This window comes from Sander lucioperca, chromosome 12 (genome assembly GCF_008315115.2).
Source record: "Sander lucioperca isolate FBNREF2018 chromosome 12, SLUC_FBN_1.2, whole genome shotgun sequence".
In the NCBI taxonomy this organism is placed as follows: Eukaryota; Metazoa; Chordata; class Actinopteri; order Perciformes; family Percidae; genus Sander; species Sander lucioperca.
In genome coordinates this window covers 12,347,376-12,364,069 of record NC_050184.1, presented here as the reverse complement: position 1 = coordinate 12,364,069, position 16,694 = coordinate 12,347,376, and the positions used below count along the sequence as shown (strand labels likewise).

The window sequence follows — 16,694 nt, the reverse complement described above, 5'->3', positions numbered from 1 at the left end:
CACTCTAGATTCAGTTCAGATAGTTATATAGTTTGCTGTTATGAAAGGATGGATTAAAAAGTACACACTTAGAATGGATAAAGCTGTAGTCATTAGCACTGTTGAATACCTTGCGCGCGAAAATCAGGCCTGGTGACGTAAAGGGGGCGGGTTAACTTGTAACAAACGACTGTGCCCACAGACTACCGTAAAAGCGGAAGTGAGTCATTTTGCCGTCAAAATAAAAGTATATTGATGGATATAACTCCTTTTGCGCAGCTATTCTATTTTCAAGACTTAATTCTAACTTCAAAAGAAAGGGTTAAGCAACAAAATGTAAGTCTATAAGTGATTGCATCATTTCAAAGCAAATCCGACAACAAAACACTGAACATTATATCCCCTATAATTGGATGTAAGGAGATCAAATATTATACAGCCAGGGAATATAAGGGGAAATACTATTTAAAAGCAATATAAAATACTTTAAGCAAGAATGTATTACTTAAGAGTGCATTTAAGGCAACATTAGCGCTGTGGAGATATGTCTGACAATGCAAGACTAAGGCAATAATAACACATATTTGTAAAATAAAACGTGTGGAAAAAAGTATCTCTGCACTTAGCAGCTCCCAAATACCTAGGCCGCCATCTAATGGACCTTTTTCCCAGCAGACATTTTTGACTTGTCATAGTAGGAAAAGCACAGCTGAAATTGATAACCTTAATGATGGCTCAATTCCATCAATTGTCCCAGCAAGCTATTTCAGTGAGTCAGCATTCACACTACCAGGGCCTCTCCTAATTGGAATGCAGCCATCGTTAATAGTTTTGAATATACCTGTGCTTTTCCTACTATGACATGTCAACATGTCTGCCGTGAAAAAGGTCTATATTGCTCATCCACCTTCTGCCACATTTCACTATGCATGGTACCACATTTTGTCATAGACCGTATGGCATTGAAATACTGTGAAAATGATATGTTGGGGGGAAAAAGAAAAACAACTAGGTGTAATTAAATTCGGTCTCATGTTAAATTAAATTATTTTTTAGCTGTATTAATTGTGAAATATTGAAACATTTTCCAGTAAGGACTTTATTTTGAAACATCTATCCGGAAGTCCTATGTTTTTACTTTTGCTAATTTCGATTTAGCTAGCACATACTCAGGATCCCAAACAGCTAGCCGAAGGAGACTAGTATTTCTCCTCATAAAATTGAGTCGACGATATGCTGTTTCTTATTATTATTAATGCAAATATACTACTCGTGTTCTCAGTAAGACTTTGGGATTGACTCCTTGCCTACCAAACGCCGTGTTGTGAAGAAACGTAAGCGGTATAAAAGAGCTAAACATACCGGCTGTGCCAGCAAATTGTAGCTGGCTAACAGTAGCTAGCTATTAGCTTCGCGAGTACAGCAAGTAAGGCGGCTGGCTAGGCAACCATTACTGTAGAAGCGGCTTCAGACCGGCGGCTGTCGAGCTACCTGCGTCTGTCAGCTGCCATAATAGGTAAGATGGCTAAGTTTGCTACGTACTGTTTCTTTATTATAGAGTGGCTCAGAAGTTTGACCTAATTTTGGCTAGCAACGGTTAAAGTTATAGCTAATGCGCATTGTCAACGTTAAACTATAACAAGGCAGCTAACGTTAGTTCTGCCCATCTTTTAAAGTTAGCACGTTAGCTAGCTGATATCTGTAACGTTAACTACTTTACTCTCTACTTCTATGTCAGAGTACCGCAATACTATTAATATTGTGCCTTTCTCATACCAATTTTACAATATAATGCACTGCTTTAGCAGTACAAAACTATATTTTAAAATGTAATCCGAAGAAGAGCTTTTAATAGTAAATATGGCTGACATTTTACTCCGTAAATAAGGACATGATCTGTTGGTATTCTTAAAGCTGATTGGCTCTGGGGTGGATCAGTCAAACTTTCCTGAAAGCTGATTGGATGTGCCCGTTGTGTTGTGGCTAGCCTTGATAGTAGTTGCCAACAATTTATGAAATAAAGTCGAGAATAATCTGCAGATCATTTTTCTTTACTGGCCGTGTGTCTATTGACCGTAAATAGTGACCCTCAGCTTTACCGTTGGCCAGCTGTCAATACATTGGTCTATGCATTTAGCTATTTGGTTTGAGTGAGTCTTGCGAGCTGAGGTTTGTGAAGGAATGTTTACACTACAGGTGCTAATGAACATAGCCCAGCCTAATAACACTTTGCAGTTAAATGCAACACACAACAGAGATGCTTTGAATGGCTCAATATCTCAATAAGTTCAAAGCATGGTATTTAGGCCTTAGTTTTATCGCTTTAGATTTTGCTTAGCCCTGTAAATATATAATGATCAAAAGGGGAAAATAAGCTGTTGACTAAAACGAGCTAGATAACAATAAGACAATCAAGATAACAAAAGCAAACAACAACAGCAACATATTAGCAAGGGCAATGTCATGTATGAATCATTACAGAGGGCTAACCTCAAAGGGTGATATAATGGCATATAATTTTCATATTCTACTGTAGCACCATCAAATGCTTATTCTTGTACAAAATACCTTTTTGTATATTTGACAACAACACTGTTTTCTCATACTCATTTCCTTTTAAACCAACAGGAGGTAAAGTGTGATTGGTGGCCTATGAGGAAGCCACGTCGAAAAGGCCAGGTGGCCGCAGGAGGTGGAGCTAATGTCAAGAAGTCCAATGGGACAGTTGGCGGGCGTGGGGGTGCCCGACAGCGATCTCCATCCCCTTACAGCCTCAAAGCATCTCCAAGCAGAGAAACCCTGTCTTACTCCCAGGCCCAGAAGGTGGTAGAGGTGGAACTGGATGGTAGGCTTCACCGCATTTCTATTCTGGAGCCCTTGGAGGTCATTACTGAAGATGAGATGATGGCTCAGGACATTAGTGAGTGTAACAGTAACAAGGAGAACAGTGAGCAGTCATCGTCTCCCACCAGCAGTGCCCAAACAGTCCGCAAACCTGTCTCACTCAGAGGCCGCAGGAAAGACTCCAAATGTCCTCCTGTCAAGTCGCCACGACCTTCCAAGAACCACTGCCCCAATTCTCATCTACAAACACCTGAAAAGTTTAACACATCACACCATCAACACATGACCCTCCCTGAACCTAAGTTTCATGTGCTAGAAACCTTTACGCCGGTCGAGGCACCTCCTCTGCCTACAGCATATTACCGTTACATTGAACGCTTAGCCGAGGAGCAGGAAGCTGAGGCAGAATATGACTTGGACGAAGAGGACACTGCTTGGCTCGAGATGGTCAATGCCGGCCGGACGTCAGAGGGTTATTCAGCTGTCACACCAGACACCTTTGAGCTGCTGGTTGACCGGCTGGAGGAGGAGGCGTACCGGGAAGCCCGCAGCCGGACGCCCTCCCAAGGTGCTATTGATGACGATGCCTTCTGCTGCGTGTGCCTGGACGATGAGTGCCTTAACAGCAATGTCATCCTCTTCTGTGACTCCTGCAACCTGGCTGTTCACCAGGAGTGTTACGGTGTGCCCTACATCCCCGAGGGCCAGTGGCTGTGCCGCTGCTGCCTCCAGTCCGCTCAGAAACCTGTTGACTGTGTTCTATGTCCGAACCGTGGCGGCGCCTTCAAGCAAACGAGTGACGGCCGTTGGGCGCATGTGGTGTGTGCCATCTGGATCCCTGAAGTCTGCTTTGCCAACACAGTATTTCTGGAACCAGTGGAAGGTGTCAGTAACATCCCCCCAGCTCGCTGGAAACTGACCTGCTACCTGTGCAAGCAGAAGGGCCGTGGTGCATCAATTCAGTGCCACAAGGCCAACTGTTACACTGCGTTTCACGTCACATGTGCTCAGCGTGCTGGCTTGTTTATGAAGATTGATCCTGTGCGAGAGACAAATATTAACGGGACCACGTTCTCTGTTAAGAAGACAGCATTCTGTGAGGCCCATTCGCCACCAGGACAGGAGGCCGTCTCAGATGAGGAGAGTGAAGGAAGAGTGGTGGGCAGCAGAGGAAGGGCTAGTAGAGGACGGAGTGCATACACAGAGGGCCCTAAAACACCGAAAAAAGGCAGGAAGTCTGAAGATGATGCCAAGATGGATAAAAAGAAAGGAAAGAAGAGCACAGAGTCAACAGCACAACACACTGCTTCACCACAAGTGACTGTGCCCCAGATACCCACAAGCAGGTTCGATTTTATTTTATTTTCAATACAATAAAATGTTGTGCATCTGTTGTTCAACATAAATTAACCAATTTTTGGATTTGCTACTAGCCAGTTTAAATACGTGTACTGTACAATAACAAGAAACCGTTTTCGAGTAGAGATGCCTGAACTGACGTCAGGCATGTTGATAGTAAGACCGACCTGCATCTATCTCTGTCTCTCAGGCTGAATATCATCTGTAAAGGAATCCTCTTTCAGAGGAAAAACCAATTCATGCAGAGGCTGCATAACTACTGGTTACTGAAGCGTCAGTCGAGGAACGGTGTGCCGCTGGTCCGGCATCTGCACTCTAACTTCCAATCCCAAAGGAATACTGAAGAGATCAGGGTAAGGACCAGTACTACAGCCTTAGTACTTTGTAACTATTTTTGTACTCTGATGACAATGTGTAATGGTATGCAATTTTTTTTAGCCATTGTCCTAACAAACAATTTCTAAACTTCATTGATTGCCTTTAAATACATCTCGATTTAGTGTTTATACAATAAAGCTAAAAAAAAATGTGTTGCACTTTGTAGCCTGAAGTGGATGAGAAGGTTTCTGCTGCAAGAGAAGCACTGAGATATTGGCAAAAGCTGCGGCATGATCTTGAAAAAGCCAGGCTGTTGGTGGAGCTCATCCGCAAGAGGGAAAAACTTAAACGAGAACAGGTAACATGCACGGATGAATGTCACATGCTCACAGGCATGGCAACTAACTGTATTTTATTTTCAGGCTTGTTAATTCATCCTTTACCCTTTGAAAGCATGAAGTTCAGTGTACAGAATACAGAATTTTGAAGCTGAACTATTGAAGATCTAAAGTACGTAAATTACAGGTATTTCAAATTTAATGGTGTTTACCAATGTAGTCTGAAGTTCTGAGACGTTTGGATGGTCACACTTTTCTTTGCCTGTCTTATAGAGTAGTAGAGACGTTGCCATCTCTTTTTCACATGATAGTATCCCCTAACCACAACTGAGTGGCAAAACAATCAGGTGGCTGCAATAAATGGGTTGCGCTGTGTGACAGAGAGAAAAATAAACAAATACCTTTTAACCTCTTAGCATTCCGCCCCCTTTTTTTTTTTTTTTTTAGAGGGGTAGGGGACCGGATGTTGATAGATAGATAAAAGGTCAACAGTTGATTACGTAGAAGTGATGTACATCATCTGAGGCTGGGAACCTGAAGATTAACTTGAGATGCAACTTAGCACTGCATCAAGTTGTTCTAGTCATAAATCAAAATGAAATAATATTGTGTATAAGTGCTTTCATTAAGATGGCCATTATCATGTCTCATAAATTGTTGCAGCAATTTTTGGCTTGATATGATTTGTTGTACAGGTTTGACGCTAACCATTTTTGACCAATTGAGAATTGATTTAAAAAAAAATGTCCCTCCAAAATACCAAAGTTAGACACCAAGACCTCGTCCAACACCATAAAAATGCTGTGATTCATTATCAAAAATATTCTGACATTTGGAGATTTTTGTAAGAATTGCATTTTTCAGCGGTTGGATGCCGCACTTATGTTCTAGAAACTGCTTAGAAACCCCCTTATTATCAATTGACCTAAATCCATGCATCCTCTGAATGCCCTAGGTCTGTAGTTTGTATTTGTAAAGTTTCATAAGGCTGTGGTTATCCTCAAGGTCACAACAGGTCATTTTATAGAGTAAGGTTGCTTTGAAAATGGCCAAATGCCAGTTTTTCCCTCACCAAAATGTAGCCTAACTTTGGAGCGTATTTTTTAGCCCCCTTCCAGACAAGCTAGCATGTCATAGATTGTTTTATATGATACCAATATTTTTACTCTAGCTTTAAAACCGAGACCGCTACAGCGTTTGAATGACAGTATGTCGGACGGGCCATCGGATTGTTAAGAGGTTAAAAGAGAAAGCCATCAATTATACAGATGATGTACTGGACTGCCAGTGGTCTGTGGCTGTTGAAATCTGACCAGATAAGGGCTTCATGTGATATTTTGTAGACATTCTTCTTAGAGAAATTAGCTTGCTTCTCTTGTCTTTAGCCTTTGGGCAGTTTGTAAAACCTTTATGGCGGCAACTTCCACATACAGTATGGTGACATTACATGCATATCATCTGACAACTGCAGGTCAAAGTTCACCAGGAAGCTCTGGAGATGCAGTTGACCCCTATGTTGATGCTGCTCCGCTCCACTCTGGACCAACTACAGGAGAAGGACACAGCCCAGATCTTTGCACAGCCAGTCAATATCAAGGAGGTCAGACATTTCACTGTTACAACACAAGTTGCCAGAGACCAGATGTATGCAAACAGGTTATATGGAGTTGTGAAGTGGGAGGGCCCTGTGTTTTCCCCCCATTATGTATTCTCATTTCAAATATTTCTTAAAATTACATGCTCAGTGTTACTTAACAGAGAAACCCGGGCCTCTCCCAGATAATGTAAAGATCCTATAGGTTTATAATGTTATGACTAGGGTTGGGGACCGTTTACTTTTTTCGGTACTTTCCTTCTGTAATAACAATAAATTAATTTCAGTAGTGGGGTACCGACGTAATTCGGTCGGTACCTAAAAAAAGTAGAGTTCAGTACCCAACCCTACTTATGACCAGTTTCAATTATTTCAACAGATTTTCTAAGAAATCTGGTTTTGTCCATTATTTCAGCATGGCAGAGGGCTCTAAATACTAGAAAACCCATGAGCTTTGGCCGCTGTTGCTGTGGAGAAGAAGCCTTATCACGGCGCAATTCAGAGGGGTAGCAAATCAAAACGCTTCATCATTGCAATTGTAAAGAAAACAAGGCTCCGTAGTTGCTAAATTCCCCCAAAACTGCAAAACCCAGAAATTAAAAGTGAACTGATTTAAGCTACATATTAATCAGTTTTCTCAACAGCATAATCTTTAGGTCCTGCCTGCTGTTTAAGGTGCACGTGACTGAATTTAAAGCTCTGTGATGGGATGTTTCTTGCCGAAGTGCACCTTGGGAGGCGTAGTTAGCCTGCCCCTAAAGTTTCTATGTACACAGGCTTAAAACTTTTTATCAAAGAACCACATATTTTCTAATAGTTCTTAATATTTTGTATTTAATTGGGAGAGGTTAATGTCCAGCAAAGCTCTTAAAGTGCTCCAACTGTGAGGCACGTAACATTAGTGCTGGGCGGTATGACCAAAAATTTGTAACACGGTATTTTTTTAAGATTATGGCGGTTTCACGGTATCTTTCTTTTGCTTGACTGGGCCTTTTTATATAGGTTTACAATGTCTTATTCTACTGTCAGGAGTACATAGAATATCACAAAAACATTGTAATGTCATCATGTTTACTAAAAGCTTTGATTACTAAAGGGTTTGCTTGGCTCATCAACATTATACAATAACGTCATATGAAGGAGAATCCATCAAACAGTTACAGAATCTAAACTATTTTTATTGTGCTAACTGCAAAGTAGTAAAATAAACTTATATCGAATGAATACACATACAAACAACTTTAACATTGTTTCCCTTTCAAAACAAAGTAAGATAGTTGTATAAACACTACCTTGGCCACAGGTAAGTTAGGTTGTTGTAGAAAAGTGGGCGACATAGCTCCGCTGTCAGCCTCCTTTGGTGTTTGAATAATGTTTGTAGGTTGGCGGACGTATTTCAGCGAGACAAGGCATCTTAAATCCAGTGTTTTAATCATTGCTCTGAACCCGTCTTTCTCAACGGTCTGTAGCGGGACGTAGCTGGATTGTTATTGCGTTCATAATGTTGCTCCGCTGCATGCTTGAAGTGACAAGTCTTTAACGTTAGCACGGCCGAGTAACGTTAGCGCAACCAAGTAATGTTAGCGCGATGGGCAACAACAGTGGCTAAATTATGTCAAATTTTTTAGAAACAAAAATCTTTGGTACAACAGACGGCTCCTCTCTTGAGCATACGTTATTCTGGTGTATCTCTGGTCTTTCTTCATCCTCTAACTTTCTTCTCTGTTCTTGAATGTGCAGTAGCAACCGGAGCCTCTCCCAGCTTAACAGACTGTTATGCTACCTGGCTAGCTAGCAGCTATAATGTTACCCAACATGCCGTCCGGCGGTATAAATTTGTAAATGTAAAATTATTAGTTTTAGAAATTGTTTAAGTCACAAATTGTTGTGTGCTATTGTGTTTTATCATGTTAAAGAGAGTTAGTTGTGGGTTATTAATTGCTGTGTTATGAAGTTACTACCATGAGTGAGAAGGGTACACAGTTAACAGGGCTCCTGTTCTCAATTCACTTGCAGATTACTTCGGCCGTAGCGCTCTCTGCGGCAATCTCTTACGGTATATGAAAAATTCATATCGTATGGGAAATTAATACCGGTATACGGTATAAACCGGTATACCGCCCAGCACTACTGCTAATATGTGTCCACTTTCTATCCCATTAACTTTTGGAGTAATGTCTTGTTCTCAGGTCCCAGACTACCTGGAGTTCATCAGCCAACCCATGGACTTCTCCACTATGCGCTCTAAGCTGGAGAGTCATGCCTACCGCTCAGTGGCCGACCTGGAGACTGACTTCAACCTGATGGTGTCCAACTGCCTCCTCTACAACAGCAAGGACACAGTCTTCCACCGAGTAGCGCTGCGTCTTAGAGACTTAGGAGGAGCCATACTGCGCCATGCCCAACGCCAAGCCACCAACACTGGCCTGGACCTGAACACTGGCATGCACCTCTCAGATTCACTGCAGAAACGAGACTTTTACAGCTGCACCTGGGAGGATGGTGAGTCACAGTGTGGTTCTTGACACAGGATGTGAACACACACATCTTTTGTACTTTAGATAGGGTCTGTATTTTGTCTTTTACGATAGATTTGGTCTGTTTAACAAAGAAACATTAATTACACAATAATACCTTAGATGAGTAATACAGAGCAATAATTAGTTGAAAATAGTCCTCAATTATTTGTCTCAAATGTAGGGTTGGGCATCGAGAACCGATTCCTACTTGGAATCGTTTCAAAAATTACGATTCCAGTGGAATTGGAGGATTTGGTTTCAAATCTGATCATGGGTTCCAAATTTAATATGCGCAAGTTTTAGTTTCCGTAGCGGCCAGGCGCTTGTTGTGTTGCAGCCATGGAGCGCAGTAAGCAGCGTTCTAGTGTGGCTTTATTTTACGTTGAAAAAGCTCGGTAAAACTGCAACCCACCATTGAATCAAAATAAAACGTTCCTCTTATTTGTGAAATAAGCATGTGACCCGTTTCAACTCTACCCCTCAAAGAATTGGAATCGAGAATCAATAAGAATCGGAATTGGAATCAGAATTGTTAAAATCCAAATGATGCCCAACCCTACTCAAATGTACAACCATGTCATGTGCTGTGCAACTTGTTTACACAACAAACAAATATTACTGGGACCACTAGAGATGAACATTTAATATCAGAAACCACCGCTGTCCCTGTAACAAGTTGGCCACAATTAAGCACATTAACCATAGATGTTCCAGCCTTATACTATGTTTTGACTTAGTTTTGTTAGTTAAAGTGTGGTTAGCATTACCAAAATAAAAATTATTACTATTTCCACTCTTTTTATTTTAAGTGCTAGAGAGTGCTGAGAACAAAATGCCGCCTCTCCAAAAATGTATACAATTTGTCTATATTAATCATAGACTATACAGTCTAATATATTAATGGCCATTGTGTACCTCGGACAGAGAATCTATATAATACTACTAAATGAGAGGTGTTAAGGGAGGTTAGTTGTCTGTTCCTACGGGTAACATGAATGTCCTTCTTAAATGATGATGATGATAGCAAATTGGTGTAGGCACCAATAAATAGCAGTGTTGCATGTCCTATTTTGCATATTGCTCTTATGTTGAGATGATAGGCTGTTGTGTGTCTATATAGTGGAGACTGACATGTTCTTCTGGGAAGTCTTAGGTTTGAATGAGGTATGAGATTTGGCAACTTGGCAGGAGAGGGCTGGGTCATATTTTTACCTGTAATCATTTTTGAAAACTGTTTCAAATGTCTCAAAGAATTGGTTTTGGAACTGTGTTTTTGTATCAATTTAGTTGTTTCTCTGACTATCAATTTACTGATGTGTTCATAGTTAACCCTCTTGGGCCTAAACCATTAATTCTAATCTTAATTGCCTGGTTTCCTTGTGTTATGGCTGTATAACCTCAACCCGGTAATGCACAATCAGTTTATATACATTATTTTCTTCAGGACAATCTGGGCTATCAGGATGTGTTTGCTGCAGGGATGTCACATGAATGTATTCATTGTTATATGACTATAAAGAAAAAAGATTAAACTAAACGGACGGAAGACTTTTTGGCTTTTGAAAATTGTCCTCCAAAGTCTTAGCAATCAGGGGAAACAAAAACATACGCTGTAACTTACACAAATAAAAAAAATATTTACTAAAGATTTTGCCCCAGAAAAGTTCATACACTTTTATCCAAAATGTTAGTTGTACCATCTCCAATGCATTTCCTGTCTGCTATTAGACATCTAGAGGCCATATCACACTTGGCTTGCTCGTTTGTTCTACGTGCTTATTAGCTAATCAGTTCATTTAAAAAATATCAGTATTAAACTCATGTTTGTTGTACCTTCATGGAAAAAGCACGCTAGCTTCACTCTTAGCCTAACTCTTAGCCTAACTCTTTCCTGTTGTGTCCAGTTGACAGCATTCTGGATCCAGACAACCGGCTTCATATGACAGTAGAGGAACAGCTGAAGGAGCTGTTAGAAAAGCTGGACTTTGTCACCTCAATGAGATGCAGTGGCGCCCGAACTCGACGCATCCGCCTACTACGTCGCGAGATCAACAACATCCGCTACAGGCAGGGCCAACACCCCCGCCACAGCCTTCACAATGGACATTTGAAGGAAGACGATGAGGACGAAGATGACGAGGAAAATGACGACAAAGACGCCAAGCCAGATACCAGCCTTTTGTCTTTGGACAAAGGTGGGTGATGAAAAGCACTAACCCTCAACAGTATGAAATTGCCAATGCATGAACCTTTAAAAGCCTCTTTTTTTTTTTTTTTTTTCAATGAGACCAGTTGTGAACATGAGCTAACGGAACATTGTCCTCAGGTAATTGAGCCAGGGTCCCCCCCACGCACCAACCCCAACCACCCCACTGTCTCCAGTCTAGTAAGTAGGGGCCAACAGAGTCTCGTTAGCCATGGCTGCCTCACAACTACTCTCTCCCAGTGCACTCTATGTCTGCACCTCTTCTATACATCACTCTCATGGACTCACCACTCTCCATTGGCCACGTACAGTCATGCCATGTCATCCCACTTCTGACTACAGGCTAGTCCAGTCAAACAGTCTCTTGCTACTGTAGAGGAGTACAGCAGAACACCTGTGATTTGTCAGTTGAGTCATAAAATACTGCCATGTTACCATGTTGCTGGTGTACAGTTGTGAGAGCATAGTTATTTATTCACTCGTCTTGATAAGGTTCTCCATATCTACAGAATATCTCAACTCCCTTTAGATTGTGGTTAGACTGTTAGAATGAAATGTAAACCATTATTAAGTGACACCATTTTCCAGTATGAACACTACACCACCACATCACACTACATACTAAATGGACATTCATTTGAAATAAACACTGAGTGAAATTGAATTGAATTTTTCTCCTCTTATCTTCCAGAAGACCTCAAATCCACTTCGCCCCCGACACTGGAACCTACAGGGCCGGCTCCTCCTCCACGACTTGGGGGCGCACCTCTGGAGCCTCCCACCCTGCGACCAATCACAGGGGAGCATCAGTCCACCAGCTGGCCCTGCAAACGCCTAAAGATGGACGGTGACCTCTCAGACAGCACCACAGAGAATATGAATTGCACTAAAGCACAGGAGCGGCTGGCGCCGCCACCTCCCATTTTGCACAGTGAAGGACAGACGGTGGCCAACGGCCTACCAGAGCTCAGCACCCCCCCACGGCCCACTACTGGGGGAGTTGGACGACGAACCTCTGTATTGTTCAAAAAGGCAAAAAATGGAGCTAAGCTGTTCAGAGAGAGAGACAATCCTTTGCTGAACGGAAAAGGGCCGCAGGACAACAATGAAAGCAACGCCCTAACAGCACCCAACTCCACAGCCACTACCCCATCCACCACACCTTTGTCCACTCCATCCAAGACCCCACAGAAAAGCCCCGGACCCCCCATCCTCAATGAACAATGGACCCCCAGTCGAGACATGTGCTCAGATAGTGAGCTGGAGAAGACACCAAACCACACACTGCGAAGTGGTGAGAAGCTTTACTTAGTACTGACAGTGTTTTAGACCTGACTGCTCTTGGCACTGAAGACAAGCACTAGGATATGATCACATAGGATGCTTGTTAAATGTGCTGATTTTACATTTGTTATTAGCTACCAGTTTACATGTCAGACAGCAAATACATGTAAGGGATGTATGGCTTGTTATGAGTGCAGTTGCAGCTGTTACATTTGAAGTTATGTTAAATGTAGCTACGTTCTTGCTTTCAGAACAGACTTGTCATCCCTTATCTTCAAGAGATAAGAGCAGTCTTCAGCTTATCTTTATCCATTTTATTATCTATTTATCACATCAGGTTACCATCCTCTTGTTCTTTCTCTTTTATGGTGAGGAAACTGATCCACATGCTACCAAATCTACAAAAACAATTGCCCAATTCCCTCTACCCGTACACCACCCCTGCATCCCCCATTATCTGTGGTTATTGCTGTTTTGCACCGATTGTCGTTCTAGCTCTGTACTGCGGTGTTGTTTTAATTACGACTGAGATGAGACTAAAGATATCTATGCTTAGATTTGTCCTTTTCTATCTAGTTTTCCCCTGGTTTTCTAAGATTGTTCTGATATTCCTCTCATTTGCTTTCAGGGCTGACCAATGGCTTCAACAAGCACAAAGACGGCGGATCAGACACTGAGTACAGCCCTTGTCCAGTCCTGCACAAAGAAATGTAAGACATGGTCTATCTGTTGTAAGCAGTTCTTTGGTTATTGTAATGATTGACAATACATTGACAATACAATGTGCTGTCTTACAGCAGCTCACCACCCAAGCGAAGCCTCGGGAAACCAGCTCTTTCCAAAGTTCCCTTTCTGGAGATAGTCAACGGAGACTCAGATTACACTGGTATGTCTTTTATTTACATTTTTTTCAAGTTTCTGCTGTGCATTATTGCATGGCATTCTTTTTCCCTCTCTCCTGCTCACAAATATGCCCTAAGCATAGGACATTTTGTGTTACAAATATAACACTTTAACCTCATTGGGAATATGTATGCCTGAGTGTCCTGTTAATTTTGTATCCATAAAATGATTTCACCGTCTGCTGCTGTTTTGCAGGCATCAGCAGCCAAATGTCTGAGGATGGGACGGAGCTGGAGCCTCTAGATCTGGTGTGGGCCAAGTGTCGGGGATATCCCTCCTATCCTGCGCTGGTAATCCCGTGTTCTAATATTACTGAAGCACCATCTAATATGAGCTGTCAACAAATGGTGTAGCTCTTATAGTCTGTAGGCAGCTTTCACCAAACCACATTTTGAGAAATTGAAGTAAGTGAGCTGGACAGTGATATAACTAAATCTAGAAGAAACTAAAGTTGGGAGTTCTCTAGGACCACCCCCTTGAAAACGAGATGGGTTCATCTCAAGGGGTCATTCCCGATTTAAGAATTTCAATCTCGTAGAACAGCTGTGTGCGAGTGCAGTGCTAGAAACAGACATTTCTTGTGAGATTGACTGTGCGTTTGTTCCAGATCATCGACCCAGAGATGCCTGAGGAGGGCCTGCTGCACAACGGGGTGCCCATCCCTGTCCCACCCAAAGAGGTCCTCTGTCTGGGGGAGCAGAGGCAGGAGGAGACCAACGAGAGGCTCTACCTTGTGCTCTTCTTTGACAACAAGCGAACATGGTGAGGGTCAAACAGACATGCCCAAATGACTTTTTTTTTCTTGTAAATAAAAAAGAAGAATTTAGTTTATTTTCATCATATGTACACTACCGGTCAAAAGTTTGGGGTCACTTAGAAATGTCCATTCCACTCCATTACAGACAGAATACCAGCTGAGATCAGATGCATTGTTTTTTTTAATCAGGGCAGCAGTTTTCAGATTACATTATGTGCTTACATAACTGCAAAAGGGTTCTCGACTGTTGTAGACAGAAGTGGCTGAAGAAACGTTTGAAATTCCATGCTTTTTGGTCTAAACGTCATACCCAAATTAAAAGTGGTACAGCTCCCATATACTTTGACACTCTGGGGTGTGCCTGATATCAGTGGAAAGGTAACACTCAAGTTTTTGTTACAAGTGTCAGGGTGATTCTAGGCCTTACTGACACAGAGTTACAGAGGCTAGAATGGAGGTTTTTTATTTCCGTCCAAGTCATACATCTGTAAAATGATTAGAATACACTGCTGTAAACACATCTGACAGGTGACAGACAACACAGGGCATTAACCACATGTCTCAGCTTACTACAGAAAAAATGAAGCCAAAAGACTCAAAAATGGATTTTTTTCTACAGATATGTCTGTGCGTTTTTTTATTTCCATTTGAAAGGTGCAAAGAAAAAAGCCAAAAAACTACAAAACACAACACTTCTCAAATACACAAACACACCCACATCAATCACCTTTCCAATGATATCAGGCATACCCCAGAGTGTCAAAGTATATGAGAGCTGTACCACTTTTAATTTGGGTATGACGTTTAGACCAAAATGCATGGATTTCAAGCGTTTCTTCAGCCACTTCTGTCTACAACAGTCGAGAACCCTTTTGCAATTATGTAAACACATGATGTAATCTGAAAACTGCTGCCCTGATTAAAAAAACAATGCAACTGATCTCAGCTGGTATTCTGTCTGTAATGGAATGGAAATTTATAAGTGACCCCAAACTTTTGACCGGTAGTGTATATCTTTACATTGAACACATATAGGTCCAAATGATGCAAATAGGTGTAAAGCATTGAAAGTGCTCAGTCGTCAATCTGTGTCTTTGGTACTGTAGGCAGTGGCTCCCACGTGATAAGCTGACACCGTTGGGTGTAGAAGACACAGCGGACAAGCTGCGCATAATGGAGGGCCGCAAGTCCAGCATCCGCAAGTCCGTCCAGGTGGCGTACGACCGCGCCATGATGCACCAGAGCCGAGTCAGCCACAGCCATGGCTTTGTGGCCTCCAACTACCTGTAGAGGGCAACGGTGAGCCCTGTGTGCACCCACAGAACGCCACTATGCATTTTTCTGTGGTCTTAAGGCAGCAGGTGGTCCTACTGCGAGTTGAATTTGTATTCACACTGTGGTCTGAAGAGGTTGTTGCTCAGCACAGTGTCCTGGACTCTAGTCCGTTACCAAACCACTAGTGTCTGACACACAGAGCAGTGGTGTTTGCCTTTGTGTCGTCGTGGATGTGGAGCTCCAGATGTGAATGAAGTTACCTTTTGGTCCCCCGTTGCTGCAGTCGGTAAGCGTTAAATCCCTGTTCAGGGGTGCATCGAGGTATCTGCTTACTCCACCTGGATGTGTCGAAGCTGTGTGTCTGGATCCAATTCAAAAGAATTTCCCTCTATGATGCTACTGCCAAGGAATCAAATTGTCAGAAAAGAGATTTGACATGTTTATATGAAACACAGAAGACGTATGAATGGATCACGGCTATCTTTTATACAATAGCTTTTTACATTTTAATCTTTTACAAAGACAATTGTATATTATAAAGGCACACTTTGTGTACATATGTATGTGTATTATTAAACCAATTTAATTTAATGTTGCTGTTTTAAAATGCGTATTTCAATCAACCCACAAGGGGCAAAGCAACGCTGTGTATAATTGTAGAGATGAAATAATTCCTGATTTGCTGCAGTGTACTTGGCTTGTCTTTGATGTAATTTCATTGTGTGTGTGTGTGTGTGTGTGTGTGTGTGTGTGTGTGTGTGTGTGTGTGTGTGTGCGCATTCAGAGCATACAACACAATGAGCCACTGTTCTTTGTATTTAAATTCTCTTTTTGATACAAAGAGAAATATTTTATTTATGGAAGACAGAACTATAGAAATAAAGTTATATTGGTTAAAGTTGAGAATTAAATCTTATTTAAAACAAATGGAGTGAGTTTTTGAAAAAAACATGCAGCCAACATTTTTAACAGATGATTTCAAATGGTTTGATGTTGATTTTACTCAAGACCAACCGCCATCATTCACTGTTGACCCCCAGAAGATTCTATTTATTGTCGAGAGCCCCATTTTATCAGTGGAAAAATACACCTTTATGAACTTGTACTACCTGCATATTTTACCTGCTCGCCAAATATTTTGTCTGAATCAGTATTTCCAAATTGTGGGAAATACATCCTCTATTAAAAATATTTTGGGATACTTAACTGCAGATTTGTCTATTTTCTTTTTACAACCAAAAGTGAGAGAAGTTCTTGTTCTAGTAATATTTTTAGCTCAAACTCTTTTGAAGAGCTAGGTGTGGTGAAAGTAAAGTCT

The 16,694-nt window shown here is 41.6% G+C and overlaps 1 protein-coding gene across 3 annotated transcripts; it reads left to right on the top strand.

Annotated features, from left to right (window-relative positions):
- The first annotated feature begins 1,117 nt into the window (after positions 1–1,117).
- brpf3b (bromodomain and PHD finger containing, 3b) lies at positions 1,118–16,582 on the top strand. 3 transcript variants are annotated; one of them, XM_036008010.1, is made up of 13 exons: positions 1,118–1,495; positions 2,608–4,169; positions 4,373–4,535; positions 4,727–4,858; positions 6,310–6,438; positions 8,622–8,934; positions 10,856–11,146; positions 11,852–12,451; positions 13,070–13,151; positions 13,239–13,327; positions 13,537–13,634; positions 13,952–14,106; positions 15,208–16,582. In XM_036008010.1, the coding sequence occupies exons 2-13, from the start codon at positions 2,632–2,634 to the stop codon at positions 15,389–15,391; spliced, it is 3,774 nt and encodes a 1,257-aa protein (XP_035863903.1). In that variant the 5' UTR covers positions 1,118–1,495; positions 2,608–2,631; the 3' UTR covers positions 15,392–16,582. The 3 variants fall into 3 exon arrangements, with proteins under 3 accessions (XP_035863903.1, XP_031142031.1, XP_035863902.1); XM_031286171.2 differs by having other exon boundaries at positions 1,119–1,495; positions 11,849–12,451; positions 13,540–13,634; XM_036008009.1 differs by having other exon boundaries at positions 1,119–1,495; positions 11,849–12,451.
- The last annotated feature ends 112 nt before the right edge of the window (positions 16,583–16,694 follow it).

What these genes read in the sequence shown, in the direction of transcription:
- brpf3b (XM_036008009.1), top strand. Translation starts at nt 2,632, where the DNA reads ATGAGGAAGCCACGTCGAAAAGGCCAGGTGGCCGCAGGAGGTGGAGCT. An exon ending in CAGCTGCACCTGGGAGGATG is followed by an intron (nt 8,935 to 10,855) that starts GTGAGTCACAGT and finishes TGTTGTGTCCAG; the next exon opens with TTGACAGCATTCTGGATCCA. An exon ending in TTTGACAACAAGCGAACATG is followed by an intron (nt 14,107 to 15,207) that starts GTGAGGGTCAAA and finishes TTGGTACTGTAG; the next exon opens with GCAGTGGCTCCCACGTGATA.